The sequence below is a fragment of the Ciconia boyciana genome, chromosome 16 (genome assembly GCF_034638445.1).
Source record: "Ciconia boyciana chromosome 16, ASM3463844v1, whole genome shotgun sequence".
NCBI lineage: Eukaryota > Metazoa > Chordata > Aves > Ciconiiformes > Ciconiidae > Ciconia > Ciconia boyciana.
Window position 1 is genome coordinate 13302094 of NC_132949.1, and position 19756 is coordinate 13321849.

The 19756-nt window shown below is 49.4% G+C and overlaps 1 protein-coding gene across 1 annotated transcript; it reads right to left on the reverse strand.

The window, feature by feature from the left end:
• Positions 1–589: 589 nt before the first annotated feature.
• LOC140660553 (dynein axonemal heavy chain 9-like) lies at positions 590–19250 on the reverse strand. Its single transcript, XM_072881531.1, has 10 exons — positions 18894–19250; positions 15897–16093; positions 14046–14204; positions 13150–13280; positions 10503–10714; positions 10064–10297; positions 7010–7177; positions 4713–4829; positions 2507–2621; positions 590–616 (listed from the first exon to the last, which is right to left on the reverse strand). Exons 1-9 carry the CDS (start codon positions 19248–19250, stop codon positions 2586–2588), a joined length of 1611 nt encoding a protein of 536 aa, XP_072737632.1. The 3' UTR covers positions 590–616; positions 2507–2585.
• Positions 19251–19756: the final 506 nt, after the last annotated feature.

Genomic DNA, 19756 nt, shown 5'->3' on the forward strand with positions numbered 1-19756 from the left:
TTGCCCTGCCGTACCCAGCAGCCAGATGTCCCAGCTCCCTTCATTGCTGATGGAGAGCAGGCCCTGCAGAGACATCTCCTTCCTGGGGAGGTGGCTCTTCCCAAGTGAAAGCCCAGAACGAACAGTTCAGATTTAACATCAAATATTAAGATATTACGTAAGGGGCAATGAGTCCCACTCCAAGTTGTGGAACATCCACATTACAGCCACGGTGAATACACTCTGTGAATGGGCACAAGTGGATTGAGACTTCTGGTCAGCCCAGGTTTTCCACCACAGCAGCTTCTACATCCAGCAGAAGCTTATTCCAATGTTTCTGCTAGGCTGCACGGCTCCTGTTCCTCCCATGCGAACTTCCGATTTCAAGACATCACAGAAAGACTGTGGTATATAGCAACAGGATTCTTCCTCCTCTCTCATCAGAAAACTTCCTCTGGCTTAGAAAGGGCCACTCCCAGGCCCTGGGCTGGCAAACGTGCTGGAAGGTAGCTTAGAGGAGGACAACATTTTTTCATACAGTTACAGCCTTGCCTGAGCCACCACTTACCTGTCAAGCAGCTGGATCATTTCTTCATACTTCTCTATCACCCTTCTTCTTTCAGCAGAGTCCAAGCAGCTGGTAGCACAACAGATAAGCTCAGCATTACGTTTAGCTCTGTGAGGCTATAGTCTGTATTTACCCCTTCCCAAGATCACCCACCAGTTTGCAAGCAGCCTGTAAGTGACTGAGGACCTTGGATTTCACCCCCGCCACATCACCAAAAATCATTTCACTGCACAAAGGCTATCCAAGCCCCACTGCGCTCTTTCTTGGGTGTTTGCACAGGAACCTGCAACATGGGAACCACATACTGGAGGGTAGAAGGGCTCAGGGCTGCTGGAGGAAGTTTCACACTCTGTATCTGCACAGAGCATGGCAACCTCCACTTACCAGCCAGAACTTCCTAAGATCAAAGAGGCTCAGAAGGAAGCAGCATGTGGCTCCTGCTAGATGTAGCTCTTTGCTTTGTCAAGTTTGTGCCCCTCAAACCATAGGGGCAGGGAAGAGCAAAGGCATCCCGGAGCATGGGAGGCAGAGCCCTGGCCACACTACCCGGGCTGTACGCTCCAAACCCAGGAAGGCAGCCGGCCAGAGTAATTCTTATAAGGTCATCTTCTCCCCGCTATTTCATCTGCAATATCCAAGTTTTCCTGAAAAGGGTTGTTGATTTTGGAGGACATTTTGACAAAATCTGAATTAACCTATACAAAACCTAGCAAAGGGAGTGCCTGAGCAGTCACCACTGGGCAAGCACTGATCAAACCTTCTGGAAGTAAACAAGTCCCCTAAGCAAACCCCAGCTAAACCATCTTTGTTCTTCCTTTTTAATCCTTTTTCCCTTTCAAGTTGCACATAGGAAACAGCATCACATCACCCCTGCTGCAGGGCATGTTATTAACTGCTCTAAATAGAGGAAGGAAAATCCATGCAAAATGCAGATCTGGGTCCTTCTTCATGGTTTACAAAATTTGCCATTCAGATTCAAACCAGACATGATAACTTGGGCTCTGTGTTGGGGATGGTCCAAGAGCCTGTTTCATTGCACTGCTGCCTTTACTGCTGCAGAATAACTGTGCACTTAAAGACACTTAATGACAATACACAATGAGAGAAGGTTACAAATGTTGCACAGTGATGGAAATGGCTTATTTTGGTCAAGCACATGAAAAAAGTGAATCCATTTACTCAGAATCCTGTCTAGCACAAGTAAAGCTATTCCTGTGAGCTACACGGTACAGTCCCTGGAGCACCTTCAATTGTCCTAGGTCCAACACTGCTTTGCTTACAGGGCTTTTAAATGCCATCTCATACGATGCCATGAGATGTGGCAGCTGCGAGTGTGGGGTCACATTTCTCCAAGACCACCCACAATAACAAGCATTCGGGTGACAAGTATTCCAGCACTAGCTTCTTTCCTTGATCCTGGGAGATTGCTCCTTTGTTTAATGCTGAGCAAGTTGTCTTCTGCCAGTGCCCAGCCAAGTCCTCATCTGTTCACCAACCTGGAAACTCAGGTCCATCAACCCATCTTAGATGAGTCCAGTCTCATGCCCTTCACAGCTCTCTGCCCTTCACAGCTTGGATGATGCCAGGACCAGGGCTTGCAGCTGAGGCCTGGGCTGCTCCCAAGGAGATCCTGGAGCACATGCTGAGTGGGATCGCAGTGGGAAAGGTTCTCATACCTCTTTCAATTGCAACCTAGGACTATGTCTGAAAGCTGAATAGCCCATGTATTATCCCACTGTGCCTCTTAACCACTTCAAAACAAATCCAATTAATGAGTTTCTCAAAAAAGTGATCACAGGGAAGCTGAAAAGCACCAGTGCAATCACTTCACACCTTTTTGGCTAAGAATTATTTCAGCTATAACCAGTGGATAATGTTCAACACAGAAAGAAAATCAGATTGATTAGAGAAAAGATATCAAGATGGTCATAAAGCAACTTAGCTGGAACAGACACGCACAAATGTGTGATATGCCTGAAGTGACCAAATGGCACCTCGATTCGTGCTCGCAGCTCCCGAGCCCAGCCCAGTGCTCCAGCTACCGGTGGCATGTTCTTGTGCACAGGGGGGGATCCTGGGGAGGGCACATTGAAACAGCATTTAACTGAACATTGCACTTGTAATCCCAAAGATACACCAACAGAAACTGATCTGCGCAAAACTGTTCTGATTTCCCAGCTTCCTTCCTTAAATCCAAGCATCTGCTACAGTGATGTAGGTCTGTGGCCAGGGCAAGTCTCCTAGTGCCTCTGGACCTTGAATAAGGACCTGAGATCAAAGGAGAAGCCTGGCATATGTTAGAAACAGAGCTGATACAGAGGCATCCTTTGCCTGGGATGCATTCCCTGCTCCCCACAAACACTGATGCAGGGATTTCTGACCAGGAGCTAGTTCTGACCATCTTATCCAACAAGAGAAGAACAACACCCCCCAAATTCACAGCAAATGATGGACTTGTCCTCCATGAATCTCTCCATTCCCCTTGTTAACCTGCACTGGCTCCAGCAGTGCTGCCTCTTCTGGACTTGCCTGGTTCCAGTACAGTCTTTCTGAGGCAAGTAAACGGGTTGTTGTTCAAAAAGATACACTCTAATCCTCATAATCTGATAGGAGTCTACCCATTCCCTCCTGTGACAACATTCATGCGAAATAATAAACCTGGAAAAGGCTGATTAAACCCTTGGTTATAAAGTCCCAATTGCATACTTTGCATTTAAAGCATTACAAGGGAAATGCAATAAATTCATATCGGGGAACACATGAGTGGATTTGCAAGTCCCATGGGGTGTTCAAGGCAGTGCACAAGTGTAGAGAGAAACCCCTTGTCACAGCCTTGCTGCGGAAAAGCTCAGCATGTGTCTTCATTCCTAGTCACATATCAGGTATACACATTTTTTAAAAGATATTTTTTCCCCCCAACAGATTATTTGCTCTAATATTAAGAACAAAGCTTTCCCAGGCATTTCCATTTCAACTAGGAGCTATAGAGGCTGAAAACATTTGTAATTTGGGAAGTTTTGGCTTCCCTAGAAAAAGCAAACTATTTTCCCCCCAAAATTAACCTAAATCAAATTTCCTGTAAAATCAGTTTTACTCAGCACATGCCACCCACCAAGCTCCCGCTCTGCCTGGATGTGCCTAGAGTAGATCAGCCTCGCATGGTCCAAGGCACTGTTGAACATGCCGATGAGGACAAAGTATTTGTCAGCAGCATCTGCAGCGATTATGGGTCGCTCCAAAAGGCTCCCAAACATGTCCAGCAACTGTGGAGGTGAAGAAGCAGGGAAAGAAAGGGGAAAAACTTCACAACCCTGACTTCTACAGAGAGACCCACTGGGATTTTCCTTACTAGCCCAGATGTCTGCACCGATGGGCACTTTGGAAAAGGGAAATTTCTTTTCTTTATCAAGAAATCCCTTTGTTACAGATATGCTCAGACTTTCTCTGTGAGTGAACCACATTCCAACTGCAATTCTTCAAATGCTTCAAAATTTGTTATCTTTTCAAAAACCTTAGAAAGATAAATACTATCACTTTCTGCAGTCTTTTCTACAAGTATTTCTATTGAAGTTTTCCAGAAAATACTATTTACTTTTTCTGCAAGATAGACTAATTGGTAAACAAAACAGCTTTGTTTCTAGAAAACCTGTTTCCAAAATTGAAATACATTAATGTATTAATAATATTAACAAATTGATATTAACAATAATCACCTAGTTTTTAACAGCAGTTCTCACCGGAAAATCTTAGAAAAAGCATAATTTCCTCCAACTCACAGACAGAGACACAAATAAAACTCCTGGCATCTGAAAGACTGATTTGAATAATTTCTTTGACTACTCTTTCTAAAACTGAACAAAGGTCTATTCTGTTTGTGTCTTAATAGGAAAAGCAGAAATACTCCCAAAGGTTTCAGCAAACACACTGCCGCCAGCTCCACGGCTTGACAGTTTGCAAGGGACCCACAAGCCTGAGCATCGCTAACCAAGACCAGCCCAAAAGCTACAAGTCTCATTGTCCCATTGTCCATTCCCATTGGCAAACACCAGCGCTGTGTGCCTGTAGCTACAGCACTGCCTGGCCTCCTCTGTGTGATTCTCACCGAGGCAAACCGTAGGCGTCCTGATTTCCCTTCTACAAAAGTGAAGGGACGCGACAGACAAACCTTGAAGGCATGCTCAAAGTCCGAGGCATCATTGAAAGCCTGGATGAAAACGGTGCCCAGCCGTCGGTCGATGTCTTCTACTTTCTGCTGGAAATCAAAGGCGTCTTGCTCAAACTCCTGTGGGAAGGCAAAACAGCAAGCTGTGAGGCTGCAAGGTGACACTGGGAAGGTACCTGCAACCTCCTGATCCGGAGATCTCTTCTCTTCTTATTCACCATGAATTAAACGGCTCCTCTGGGCAACCTTCAGCCATCACAACGTGGCAAAGCCCCACAGAGCCTAAGGATAGCCCTCTCTCTGGGATGGACTCTTTGGTTCTGAGGGCTTTCCACAGTCCAACGAGCACTAACTTCAGCCTCAAGGCAAGATGGACTATTTCTGCACCCTCTCCACCCCTACTTGGCCTGAAGACTATGTCATCATCCAGAAAACCCAGAGATGCACCTTCTGAGTTCCAAATCCAATCTACTTTCAAGCCAAAACAAGCCTCTGGTGTTGATCACAAATTGGCTCTAAGTGGGGCAACAATAAAGGCAGTTTCAAAACACGGGCACAGCTTGCCCAGAGAAGTTGTAGAGTCTATGCCCTTGGAGATATTTAACCTGATTGGTCACAGTCCTGCTCTAGCTGAGCCCGCTTTGAGCAGGGGAGGTGGACTAGCTGACCTCCAGAGGTCCTTTGCAACCTCAACAGTTCTGTGTTTCTGTAATTTCCACCATCTTCTGGCACTGCTTTTCTTGCTCCAATTGTAATAAATCCTTTGAAGTTTAAGAATAAAATCTAGGTTTGTTTCCCTACAAGTAAAAGAGCCCAAATCAAAGATTGAACTTGACAAACTAGGAGACTTCGGTCCTTCTGTCCTAGCTTGGACAAAGCCACTAAAAATTAGGTCACGTGTCTCTTATCTGAAAGGGCAAAGCACAAGTAAACAGCTTTCACTATTGTTACTGCTGAGCTCCAGCAGGACCAGACACCACGTGTTAGCTAAAAAAGAGGCTCTAGACAGCAAAAAATGGTGCAAAACTCAAGCACTGAAAGAATGAGCGTGACTCAGAGTCATACAAAAGGCCATGGGTCACCAAAACCAAGCCAGCTCCTGCAGAGCCACTGTCACCACTCTTTCTGTGCCCTCCATCCTGAAGAAGGGGGAATATGGAGCAAGCAGCTTTCCAGCAAGATCCTCCCAGGCAGCACTGGGGACATGCCACCCAGTGCAGACATGTACTGACAACTACAGGAAGCAAAGCCCAAGCCACCCATCACCACACCAGGCAGGTCCCAACACCCAAAGGAAGGACACACCAGCCCTGTGTCCCACCACCAGCCCAGCCACCATTCACTCCAGCACAGCCCTTTCTGAAGGGAGCAAGGCAGGAGCCTCCTGGAGGCAGGACTTTGCCCTGGGATTACCTTCTACTTGGATGCCTGCTATGAATGGCTGCCTCATGAGCAGTGTGAGACTGGTGATCCTCACCACAGAGCTTCCCTATAGCTACTCCAGTGTAGCACTCCCTCCTCCAGATGTATGAACAGGGCTAACCATGTCCTGCTCACCAAACACAGCAAACTGACCCCAGGGCAAATGGGACAAGCAGCAGAAGAAATCAAAGATCCTCTGAGAACAGAGACAACCATGGGACACAGGTCCCTTCAGAAATGCCATTCTCACCCTTCCTTCATAGCTCACCCAGGCTACACTGCTCCGGTGTCAAAGCCAAGACCAGGAGTTTCTGAATAGACAGTAAGGAGGCCCATGGCATGTTTGCTTTGCCCTGTTTGTATGACACGTGCTGGTGTGAGCATCTGTGATCCAGTTGGCCATTATGCCGTGACCCAGAGGGCTGGGAATATTCCTTTAATTAAAGCACTACAGATAATAAAACACAGAGTCCTTGAATTCTGAGAGCACCAGATCCCATGCATTCATCTAGACAAGAGCAAACACATCCCCAGGGATTACCTGAGCTGGCCCTCATCAGGCAAAGAGCTTGATACAGATCATACAGGAAAAGCTTGTGTAAAAGGCATGGAAATCCAGGTTTCCCAGTTGCACTGGTCTAAGGTCCTGAACTAGCAAGATATGCTAGATATAGACCTGCAAGAACTCCCAGATCTCTGCAGGAAAGGCCAGCAGCTCCCTGTTCCCTACAGTGACAGATCAGATCATAACAAAAGGATGAAGGAGCTGGGAAGAAGTCAGCAAGACTGCACATGAGCCAGGGCTCCATCGCAGAGGAAACTGCTGCTTTAGAAACATGCGCATATTGCTGGCGTTCCCGCAAGCTGGTCCCACCTACCGTGTTGGTCAGCTCCAGACAGTCATAGGTTCGCTCTGCAAACACCTTGTATGCCTCCTGGAATTCCTCATACATGTCCAGGACCTGCTGGCCCAGGGCCTTCCCTTTAATCCCGCTGAACTCGATCTTTTCCAGCTTCATCAGGTCCAAGGCAGTTGCCAGGAGATCCTTCAAAGTCAACAGAGGCACACACAGGTTAAGATGTTGACAAAAGAAGATGACAACAGTTGTTACAGTTGTGAGCTGCACTCACTGTCATGCCGAAGGACCTCCCCAAAGGTCCCCCGAAGGACCGCTGGTGCTCAGGCTGAGTGGCACAAATGGGAAGGGGGGAGCCGGATCCTGCCTGTCCTGGGCATCAATAGCTGCTCGTAACATGTCCCTCCCTAGTGGCACCCACTGCTGCCACTGGAAATATTAAGCCAACTGTAAAATTGCTTTTAACGTCATATAGGGGACAGAACCAAAGCAACAGATGAGACCCTGATATGTCATCCAGCATAGCTAAGAATCCCAATTTTAAGGTTTTAACCAAGAGGAGACCTCTAATGTTTACAGGTACCTGAACTGTCCAAAAGCTCCTGCTCAGTAAAACCTCTGTGTGTCCAAGTGGGTGTTACTGAGCCTGCCCAGCTGGCCTTCTCTGCTGAGACAGGGACATGGGTCCTTCCCTTCCCACCCTCTGCAGCCTGGCAGGGCCTGACTCCACGAGACCACCTCTCAGGAAAATGCCTCACTCATGTGGCTATGGCAGCAGCACTGGGCAGCCCTGCCACCACCCCAACCCATCCACCTCTTTTGGTAGGGCTAAGCAAGGGCTGATTGGACATCCATTGTCTCAGAGGACGAGGAGAAAGATGCTGATCTCAAGCACAGGAATGTACTGGTGGCCATCCTGCTCGCACTGAGCTCGGGGACAACCCCAAATGCAGAGCTAAGCAGGTATGGAGCTTCACCCCCAAACAGGCAGCATTCGGGCAGTGTCAGTGCCTCTCTGACAGGGGCTGTTGAATGAGTCACAGCCCAGGACACAGCCCACGGCCCAGAGCTTCCCATGCTATGCCGAGGCATCACCACAGTGCCACCATGTGATGCTCCAGGCAGAGGTGGGGAGATGCCACACGCTTACAGCTCCTGACACAGTTGGGCTTATCAGGAACAGCTTCCAGCCAAGAGGACAGCTGCTTGCAGGTCCCCGACAGCTAAACGATCACTGCTTTGAGAACCCTCCCGCATTTCTGAGAGAACAGTGTGCAAGCGGAGAGCCGACCCGGCCAGGCAGCAGGTTTTACAACAGACATGCAATGTAAAACAGTGAGATGAACCAGGGAAAAGAGACCCTTCTCTCTCCATGTGTTCATGGGCTACTCATGCACCAGCATAATTGCAGCTTGTGCAAAATTTTGAAAACAAATGCACACGTGCTATTTATTAAAAGCACATTCACTTTAACAAATACTTTGTAAGGCAAAAATAAGATGGAAATAATAGCTGCCCCTTGCTTTGTCTTACAAGGTTGCTTGAAATGAAGGGGGGAGAAATAGAGATGGAGAGAGAGGCAGAAGCTTTCCTCATTAACAGGCTGGTGTGCACTATGCTTTTAATTATTATTTTACAGCTCACTCCACAGGCCCTCACTCTGACTGCATATACTGCAGCCTTTTACTGTCCCTGGAGGTGTGGGACAGCCCTGGAAGGAGGACATGGGCACGGGCCAAAAAGCACAGTGCTCTGCCACCACGCAGTGCATGTGCAGCTCAAAACCCCCCTCCTGTTTTTTTTCTGTAGGCCATATCCATAGTATCCAAGCAATGAGAAAGCCTTTGCAAAGTGACAGTGCATAATTAGTCACTCATATCGTTCTCACGATGACCTGCAGTTACTCCTGTGCCTACTTATATTCCTCTCTACACCGGCCAGCATAATTTGGTTTACTGCACACCAAACCCTATTGGAAACCATCATTATGAATAGTTTTAAAATAGACATCAGTCATAATGGTTTTCAACATAGTTAATTAAAGAACGCATTAAAATATACAATGCGTTTAAACCAGTAAAACCTTCTGTCCCACTGCAGAGAACAAGACAGGGAGAAAAACAACCCAGGTCTTCCTTTGAATAGGAAAATGTCAGCAGCTTGTACACTGTACATCTGATCCGACACGCTGGGAACGTGGCAACGATAAACAAAGAGATTCACTTTGGAAGTGTGTGGATAGCAGATGAATGTGTGCTGTTAACTGCCTGAGAGAGAACAGGTATATACAGGGTCTGTTTAACAGGTATATACAGGGTCTGTACCTCTGTGGTCTCCAGACCCAGCCACCCGACCAGGAGAGCATGGAGAGCGCTCATATGCATGGGGCTGCCCCCACACATTCAGACCTGCTCTCTGCAGAATAACATCCCCTCCAGCTCGAGGAGCCCTCGGCCATGCTGGGAGCTGAGGGATGACACCAGATATCCCTCCTTCAGGTGACCACCTCACAGTGACAAGTCTTGGCAAACAGGGGCACCCCTGAGCCACAGCAGTCCAGTTGGACAGACCATTAGGATGTGAAAAGATGACCTAGGAAGGAACATGTCCCCACTCCTCCCCAGGCCCATATGGCACAGTCAAGCAGCGCCCAGCCTCAAGGGGAGCATGTGCCCTCTCCGAGTCAGGCAGGACCCCACTCTAGGGTGTCTCTGATGGCAACTGGAGGACTGGGAGATTGCATTGCTTTATTTACAGCCGGGCAAACCATAGCTCCCAGTAATCCCCATTCCCTTGCCCCAACAGGAGCAAGGATTCCAAAAGGACTCTTGGGAACAAAAGACACACCTACCAACCTGACCAGAAGGACACAACTGCATAGCTTACACATGCACTGAGCAGGACACAGTAAAACAAGGTCCTAGCCTTGCTGAAACAGGAGACCTAACTGCAAAGAGAGCAGCCCCATCCCCTGGCAACAGGTGAAGGTACAGGATGGGAAGATGCCTGCAAGTGAGTTCGTGGCTACAGAGCTCTCCTGAAGGGTTGCTATGTTTTTCAAGAGGAGAGTCTCACCTTCACCATCTCCAGTCTCTTCAGGAAGCTGTCCAGCCTTGCAAACACCATCATGGCATGGAAGTCCCACTCTCTCACTTCTTGGCCTGGTTCATAATATGTGTGCAGTTTTTCCCTTCTCTCCTCAAATGCCCCTTTGAACATGTTCAGGATGCCAAGCACCATTTGCACCTTGCCCAGGCTTTCTTCCATCTCCCCTTTCAGAAGGTCTTCTGGAGAAAGGTACACCAGGGCCTGGAAGAGCAAAATCACACCCGAGAAGTCACTTCTGCCATCACAGAAAATGGTGACTTCTTGCACTGGACCTGTTTGAACCTGCCTCTCAAGTTAAACGTCACCTAAAGAATCACTTTCCCAGGGAAGGATGGGGGAAAGGAGGAGAGAGGGGACTTTCATTAAAAACCTTCCCTTGGCAAACACAGGCATCACGGCCACACACCTGCTGAATGAGAAGGTTGCAGATTTCCTGGAGCAGCACTACAATCCGTACAGGCACGTTGTAGTGCTTGGAGGTAACCCAGATCAAACACACCACGTGGAGCAGTGGGACCAGGAAAGGCTTCACCTCGCTGAACTCAACCCTCTCTATGTCCTCCAAGTGGCGCTTGAGGGGCGTCAGGTGCAGGCGAATGTCCCGAGCTTCGGTCAAAGCTGTGTTAAGACATGGGAGAAATGGTAAGATCCACCAAGCTGTGGTGTGCTGGGTTATGAGCTGGATGCTGGGCTGGTCTCACCTCACCAGATGGAAAGGTGCCTGGGAAAACAAAGAGTCCTGACAAGCACAAAGCATACTCTACCTGTGTGCTGAAGATTGCTCACCCGTGAACATTGCTCACCTATAGCAGTAACCAGAACAGGAAATAAACTGACACAATGGCGAGGGACAGGGAGCAGGGACAGGGCTTTGTGCAGAGGCTGAGTCCACAACTGCTAAATGAGTTGCGGGGAATGTGCCTGGCAGCACTGAAAATACAGTGCTGCCATCACTATGAGCAGGCTACAGGCCTTGCTACCTAACATCACAGGCTATATAGCATCACAGGTCTTGACCTGAGCTCATTTTAGCTCAAGTTTGGCTATAGCAGCCCCTTGTCCAGTGGGCAGATGACCACGGTCCCACTTGTCCTGGCTATAACAGCAAACCTGTCAACACCAAGGTAACTAATGTCTGACTAGTTGAAAGCTTTAGCTTAGCTTTGTACAGCTGTGTGGTTTTACCCTGAAGAATTATCCTAGAGTGCAAGCATTAATAAAACCAGATGATCATCGTGCAATTAAACCTGTGGAACAAGAACAGACGTGATGGAAGTACTTGAATGCATATAAAAATAACCCCCAAAACCCAAGACCAAGGAAGAAGAAACACCCACTATCAACATCGACGTCCCAGCAAAGAAGACAGACGACAGCCACACCACCACATCAGCAGGGACAGCACAACACCAAGGAAAGGGGCAGAGACTTAAAAGCAGATGCATACCAATCTGAACTGTGTTGTAATGGAAATTAACCATTATAGTCCATATTATCCAGTTAGGGTTAGTATTGCTGCAATCAGATTAAAACCAAATATTTGTTGTATTTTTCTTAGACTCTTAAAGCGTTAATTAGTCTGACAATGAACTCTTGGCTCCTTATATAAGGGTGTTTCTCTAGCCCATATAAATTGCACAGTGTAGACTGTGACATAGATCCTTAATAGGTTAAACGTTTCCATGTGAAGGGGTGAAGAACAGTGTTATCTGTCAGCATGTACATAGCTAGCAAAGCCTAAATGGTTTTGTCTTGCCAGAGAGCAGCTGGGTTGAAGATGGACATGGAGGGCTGGTCGTGTTGGTGTACAGGGGATGGAGCAGCAGGACTACACTGTTTTTCACTACAGGGGGGAATTTGCAGCATTTCCTTTGTCTGGACTGAACAGCCCTAAGCAAAACTCACTAGAAAAAAGATGATGCTTGATTCAAGAGAGCTGCATTCTTTAAGGTAGAATTTTGCTTTGCCTACAGGCAGAAAAAAAATCCTTCCTTCCTTATAAGTCTTCTTATGAACAAAAGGAAAAAAATTTAAAAAAAAAATGTAAAAGGGCTTTAATTCCCTAAACTGGGAAGTGCAATCCTTTCATTTTTCTGCTCAAAGCTCTCTTGTCTTACTGAATTGTGCCAGACTGGCAAAATAAGGGAGAGAAGAAGGCAGGTCTGCTGATGCACACCACCACCTACAGGTCACCCACCCCACCAGGATCCTTGCAACAATCTCTCATTGACAAGGTGGCCAGGAGAGCTGTGGGCTGGCCAGACCTTGCAACCCTGGGAGGACGATATTGGACGGGGATGTAGACAGACATGTGGGACAGGAGGCCGTGCTCCCCATGCATCAGGCTCACGCCCCACGCTGCAGCCCCTCCACAGGTAACAGACCTCCCCACCACGCTGCTACGATGCAGGATGCAGAGCTCTGCCTCTGCCCAGCTCTGCCTGGATTTGTGTGCAACTGCAGGGACCCTGCTTCCTTCTCATGTGACACAGGTGACAACACCTGCCTGCTTTCATCAGAAATCCTCATGCTGATGAGGATTTCTAAAGTGCAAAGTGCTGTTCCTTTAGCAAGGAGGTTCAGGCTGCAGTGGCCAAAGGCTGGGAAATAGCAGTCTAACAAAGTCCTGGGTAGTTTCAGTTGGCTACGAGATCTGTCCTGTTATCCTGAACCCCCATTCCTGCAGACTGACACCACAGGAGCTGGTGAAAGTTGGGGTGAGTCCTGCTGAATTAATGCAAATGCTTTATTACAGCAGAGTGAATTCCCAGATCCACTCACCCTGACCTTTGGGAAGGATCTGGCTCAACAGACCAATGATCAAGCTTTTCCCAGCCTGGAAACAAAAACATTAGATGAAGCACAAGCAGACCAGTTTCACTCCACAAACCAGAGAGAGGGCCAGCAATGTGGTTGCAGACCCCACAGTCACAGCAAACTCTGAATGACCAGTGCCATTACAGCTACACTGGGCTTGAAACCAGTAACACCAGGCTATGAACAAAGGCCAGAAGTCATCACATAGATGTGGTGAAGTTGCTCAAGCATCTCACCTGCCTCAACATCCATGAGCATAGATTTGAAGGCTGGGACATAGCTGCTCTCGACTCTCTCCAGCACCTCCATCATGTTCCTGACCTTCCTCGTTCTCAGCTGATTGTAAATGCACTCCAGGTCATCACACCTACAGCAACCAAGGCACATTACAAGCCCACGTTGGGGAGCATCAGTTGTCCCCCCACACCATCCATTTCCCCTGGGCCTGATTCAGGATTTCCTCCAGCTACACATGAACTGAGTCCCAACAGTGAAAGTAAATGGGAGGAAGCTCCTGCAGCAGGCACGGACAAACCCTACAGGACAGACAGTCGGGGCTGGGGTTCACCATGACAGCAGCTCTGCTACTGGCAGGACACTGCTGAAAGAAGCCATCAGGTGTTTCTGCAGGCATTAGCAACAGCTCTCCAGCAGGCAGGGCTTTGCCTTGAGTCAGCCTGTACCAACATGGCACAAAGGTTTTCAAAGGGCAGGAGGAAATTCCACTCCCTGGCTCTTGAGCATCTAAACCCCCTTGGGCATCGACAGATGAACAGTAGCCAGCCGAGCTGCACCATTTCCAGAAGGCCCTACAGAAGGTGTCCATCAGCTCTCACTCCCATGGCTGGTTCCTAGTGAACAGTGATGGAAAAAGCATTTCCAAAAAAAATTCTGTAGCTCCTGGGCCGGGGCTAAATTAAACCACAGCTGGCTGCCCAGTGGCCTCCCAGACACTCTGTAGATCATGATTATTTTATGTGCAGGAGCAATTTTCCTTAGCTCAAGTCTTTACACGAATCTGAGGCAGCTTGCTCTTCTCAACTCGTAGTAGCTCTGTCTGCCACCAGCACTCTCCCTCCACCCAAAACCAGCGCCAGGGACTACCATGCCCTGGCCAGGCTGCCCAGGGTACCTGTTCTTCCAGAACTCCAGTTCCACCTTTGGGTTGGGGTTGTTGCCTTGCAGGAGAGGCTCTGAGGACTCTTTCTTCAGTGCTCGCTGGATCTGGTAGCTCCAGTCTATGATGGCTGACTCAGTGGCATGTACAAGAGATTTATCTATCAGCTCCAGGCTGCAGAAAACAGACCATGCGGTTAACTTTGCTTTCCACTTGATGTGCATTGCTCAGTTGTATCTGCTTAAAATGACCCCACGGGCAGCTGGATTTTACAGATTATGTCTAGCTTCAGACTGGTCTATACCAGCCTTACAGATTGATCTAGATACACGTTTCAAAATGACAAATCCATCAAACCCTGTAAGATCTTGCTGTTGTTTTAATAAAGGAATTACACCCTGGAGAAAATGGATGAAGCTCTGCAGCAGTGTAGGCAACAACATATCGTTCATAAAATGGTGGAAATGAAGAGCCAGTTGCCACCTCTCTGCACAGCCAGTCACTGAGATATCAAATCCATTTGGGTTCAGGATCTGACCTGGAGAACCATACCTCCAGCAAGATTATCTGTCCTAGTGCTGTCCTCCCTGCATCTACTCTATCTCCCCACAGCCATTAATTCGCTTAATTCAGAGAGAAACAACACAAAGTGGGCTGGTATGTTGAGGACAGGTCACCCTACTGCCTTGGAAGCAGTAACTTCTCGCTCAATCCCACCCACACCACATCCTGTCCCAGGAGTGATTAATCCCACTGCACTTACTAACACATCTCCTTAGGTCCCATAGGTGCAAGCATGCAGCCCAGACATGATGATGACACGATATGCAAATGCATCTGCCTCTAGGGACCTTCCAGACTTGGTTATCATGAGCTGGGCCAGGCTTACAGCACTGCAACAGTCAAACTCCTTCCACTCCCAGTTTTGGACACCAAACCTGGTTTCTTGGGAGGATCGGGGTGGAAGTTCCCCCCAGCTGCAATGTGAGCACCCTGCCAGATGTATCAGCTAGCAAAGGATTCAGCTGCTGAAGATTTTGCAGGATAAAGACCAGCTGCACATGGGGCCCAGCCTCCCATGGCTGCCCTAACTAGCCAGAAACTCTAGGGTGGCTTTCCTGGGGATTGTCCCTCAAGGACTGGAAATGAACTTCAGAATCATGACAGCTACCAGGGGGGTCTAACTATGAATGGAGAGAACCAAAATTATCAAAGTTGTCCATTTACTTCTTGAAGAGAAACACAAGGAAATGCCGCAGGTGTCTGGGAAGCCACTCTACTTCTCCAGGAGGACAGATGCAACAGGTTCCAAATCTCTCTATGGAACCATGAACAGTTCAGAAACTTCTAGGAATTTGTAGGTGTTTTTCCCTGTACCTTTGCATGATAAATCCAGTTTTAAAGGGAGCCAGAATAGTCTTAACCAAGCAGGCAGCATGAATCACTAACAAGTGAGTCATTTAACTTCTAAAAGGTACATTTTGGGGGCATGCTTTGGCAGACAGAAGCCAGAAAAAGAGAGAATCCTGCCTTCTTGTTCAGTGGCATCAGGAAAACAGGAGAGGTTTTACCTGCTGGGTTTGGGTTTTTTCCCCAATGATCCAAGCAGTTCATTGCTTCTCTGTGCACCCACATGCCTCTGCACTTTCTGAGCTTTTCCTACCTGTACTGTTTGCACAGTTCCCAAAGACAGAGCCCATAAACTAGAGAGCAGGTAGAGCAAAATACACCCATCTTGGCAGTCTGGATGAGCAGCAGGTGACAGGGAACAAGAAGAGTCACCATGATTGGGTGGGAAATCCCTAAAAGACACAGCACATACATCAGCAGGAGAAAACCCAGTGGAGAGCAAGGGGTGGTACTCACAATTTCTCGTTTTCCAGCTCAATGTCCTCAATTCCCTCCAAGCCAGCTGGAAGAGGCAGCAAGGTCTTGCCCTTTACTTGGCCAACAACCGTGAAAACAGTACTTTTTAGGCTGTGGACATGATGTATAATGTCTTGTGACACCACTTGTGGCCAGCCCTGATGGTTCTTCTGGTTCGTCAGGATGGGCACAATCACCTGTAGCAGGAGTCACGAAAAAGTCATTGAGAAAAAAGCGCTGCAGGAGATGGACGGGCCACCAGGTTCCAAGGTCCTTGCTCAGCTGAGCCTAGAGACCCAAATTCATTGCTGTTCCAAGCAGTTCCCTGCCTGTGCAAAACAAGGCCAGGTGACAATGAACAGGCTTCTCTACAGGCCCCCTTTGTGTACTTTGTGCCCCTCTCCCCCAAATCCAAGCAGCTGAGAAGGGTGCAAACCAGCAGACAAAGGGAGCAGCCCTGTCCTCGGGCTCTCCCAACCTCTCAAACCTGTAACTGGAGACACCTCCATGGGCTCTTGTCCACTTGCCCTCACACCTCCTAGTGCTTGTTCCCCATTTCATTGACAGAGGGCAGGGGAGGCAGGGAGGGGTATGGGCTTCAGGCAGCCTTTCAAGACCAGCAGGGCTGGGCAGAACCTACAGGCTGTCCCTTGACGGCAACCCCCAGTGTGCTGAAAGGGAAGGTCTTCTGGCACCTCTTGGGATCTTCTGTTGGTAAGGGTTGCCTAGGTCCCCATCCCTACTGTACTGCAGGTCTTGAGCACAGGCACTTTTTAGGTTATTTTTCCAAAGTTGCAGTCCACTAAATATGATTTTTGTCATTATCAAGTCCCCAGGGCTTGTACTGACCGGACAGCGTGGGGTCTCAAGGCAGGGCTGGGCTTGCCTGGACCTGAGCTGCTTTTGGCTTGTTTGAGCTGTGATAGCAATGCAGTGACTATCACCTACCCTGGGCTGGCTCCGCTCTGGGACCAGCCTTTGGCAACAGCCTGCCAAAGCCAGGTTGTCCCTGGTGACAAACAACAGCCCTTTGTGTTACCAGATTTGGGGGAGGCTGCTGGGAGCAGCTTTAGCTGGGGCTGATGAGGAGGGAGCAGGCTGTGATACGAAAAGGTATAAAAATAGCTACAAATAGACACAAAATTGAGAAGGAATAAAGCAGCCCAGCGCTACCACAGTGCCATCGCAGTGCCATGATGACTATTTGTAACCACGACTGGCACTGTCGACCTGAGTAAGACTGGCATCAGCAACCTTCGTGCCCAGGAGCTGTGGGGAGGGGGAGCACAACCCCAGGGAACATGGGCAGATACTGCTGAGTTCACGTTCAACGGTTTTAGCTACATTATTAGCAAGATTTTCCTTTATCACTTGAATCATGTGGCCTGCTAGTGCTAGTAATGTCGTAACTAGTCTAATGGTAGCTGTTTTCTTATTAGTTCGTTAAAATGCTAAGTGGACTCTCGATGAACCCCCAGCTGCACACAACGGAGGTGTATTCCCTTCAGCTGTCACAAGAGTTAAGTGCAACAAGTAGCCAAAGCCGCCCCAGCCATGATCCGCAGCTCAGCTGCAATTCCTCACTGAATAAAGACACAGTTTTAGTGCGTCTATTCCTGATGTCCATGCTGGACAAATTCTTCTAAGGCTGTCCTAAAAACCCCTAATAAAGGACTCTTTGCAGGAAGTGCTCGTGCAGCAGGCAGAGCAAGGCGTGTCCCCAGCCTCAGGAAATTCAAGACCCTTTTCACCTTCACGCAGACTCACCCTGTCCTCCTGTCACCCTGTCCCCCAGCACCACCACTCTGTTTTCCTTGAAGTTAAGTTTGAGAGGAAAGTGGGACCAAATCCAGACACAATCTGCTCCCTACGGAAATACTGCATCTGTCTGCACAGGAGGGAGAGAAAAGCCTGCAAACACACAGTCAGGACGCACAATCCCAACTGCTGAAGGCAGCCAAAAAAACAGGATCTAACAGGATCTGCTAAAGTGTTCCTACCCCAAAATCTCCCTGTAGCAGATGGTGTTTACAGTGCCTATCGTATGCTACCTGCCGTCATTTACAAACAAAGCCACGATGCAAAAACCGCTGTTTGTGCAGACTTACCAAGACCACAGGGCTCATCAAACACATCAGAACAAAAGCTTCCCATGTACATAACGCATCATCCCACAGAACCAAGATAACCAGTCTGGCAGCCTGCTCTTGGGAATCCAATCTGTCGGTCACCATCTTAATATACCAACAGCATCACCAGAGCTTCTCAAATCAAGCAGCTCCTCTACTTTCCTGTTACAGCCTCTCTGCGGAGACTTCTCCACGTCAGAGGCCATCAGGAATAAATCGAGACAATCCTGTTTGGTTCAGGCTCCTAACACAGGAAAGGGAGAGCACTCGAACCTCCTGAAGATCCCTTTAGGAAAACATCAGCCCACCTGAGGTAACCAGGCACTGAACTACAGGAGGCTCCTTCTGAACATCAGGAAACACTTTTTCACTGTGAGGGTGACTGAGAACTAGTACAGCTTGCTCAGGGAGATTGTGGAGTCTCCATCCTTGGAGATACTTAAAATCTATCTGGACATTGTCCTGGGCAACCAGCCCTAGGTGGCCCTGCTTGATCAGGGGGTTGGACCAGATGACCTCAAGATGTCCCTTCCAGCACCTACCACTCTGTGATCCCATAACGTGGATCAGGTCCACAAGGACACCACCATTAGACAGTCCCAGAGCTGATGTGGATCGGGATTTGGGAGCTTTAAATGAATTCTAAAGACCCCCGTGGGCCAGGAGGTGCTGGGAAGGGCAGAGTTATGGATATGAGTGCATCAGCAGAGACAGGAGGGAGGCCAAGGAGCCTGTTTGCCAGGGTGGACATCTTCCCTGCCGCCACGTGCGAGGAGCAGTGCTCGGCCCCAGAGGTACCCGTCTGTGCCGGGGCTCCCCCGGTGCCGAGCGCCCAGGGCCACCGCCTCCGGGGCTGCCCAGGCCTTACCTCCTCCACGAGGGCGGCGAAGTGCTGCAGGGCATCGGCGGGCAGGTCCCCGCAGAGCAGCTCCCCGGGGCCGGCGCCGGGGGGCCGGAGGAAGAAGAGCACCTTGGAGCGGGCGGCGGCGGGCGGCGGCGGCGGCGGCCCCAGGGCCAGCTCCCCGGCGGGGCCGCGCCAGGCCAGCAGCGCCGGCCCCGCCGCCCCCGCCAGGAAGTCCCGCAGCAGCGGCCCCGCCGCCCCGCCGCCCGCCCAGCGCTCCGCCGGCACCCCCAGCCCCCGCGCCGCGCACCGCCCCAGCCGCTCGGCGCCGGGCTGGGGCTCGGGCTCGGCTGCCGCCGCCGCCGCCTCCTCCTCCTCCTCCATCCGACCGGCACCGCCGGGTGTTTGCGGGGAGGAGCCGCCGTTGCCCGGGGGACGCGGCCCCGGGCAGGAGGGGGACTCCGAGGAGCCGCGCCCGGTGCCCAGCCGGGAAGGCGAGGGCGGTCCCCAGCGCCGGCCCCAGCTCGGCTGGGAGATGCAGCTTCCCCGGACTGGTCACAGCTCGGTTTTTCCTTACACCGGCACAGCTCAGGCTCCCCAGAAGCAATTTTCCCTCCGGCTCACTCAGCGGGAAAGCTCAGGAGCACAGGGCTGGGTCATTTTTCTACACCAGACACAGGCAGGCCCGTTTCTCCACCAGCTATCACATTGCTCCATGCCCCCACTGTAGATGCATCAATCACCTGGAGCTGTAGCTTGTGTGCTGTATTTGTATTTGTATTTTGTTAATAACTGCTGTATTTGTATTTTATTAATAACTTTATGTGAGAACTTTATGTTATTTTCTAAATAAAAGACCCTTCTTTACTTCTATGAAAAGAAGCACAGGG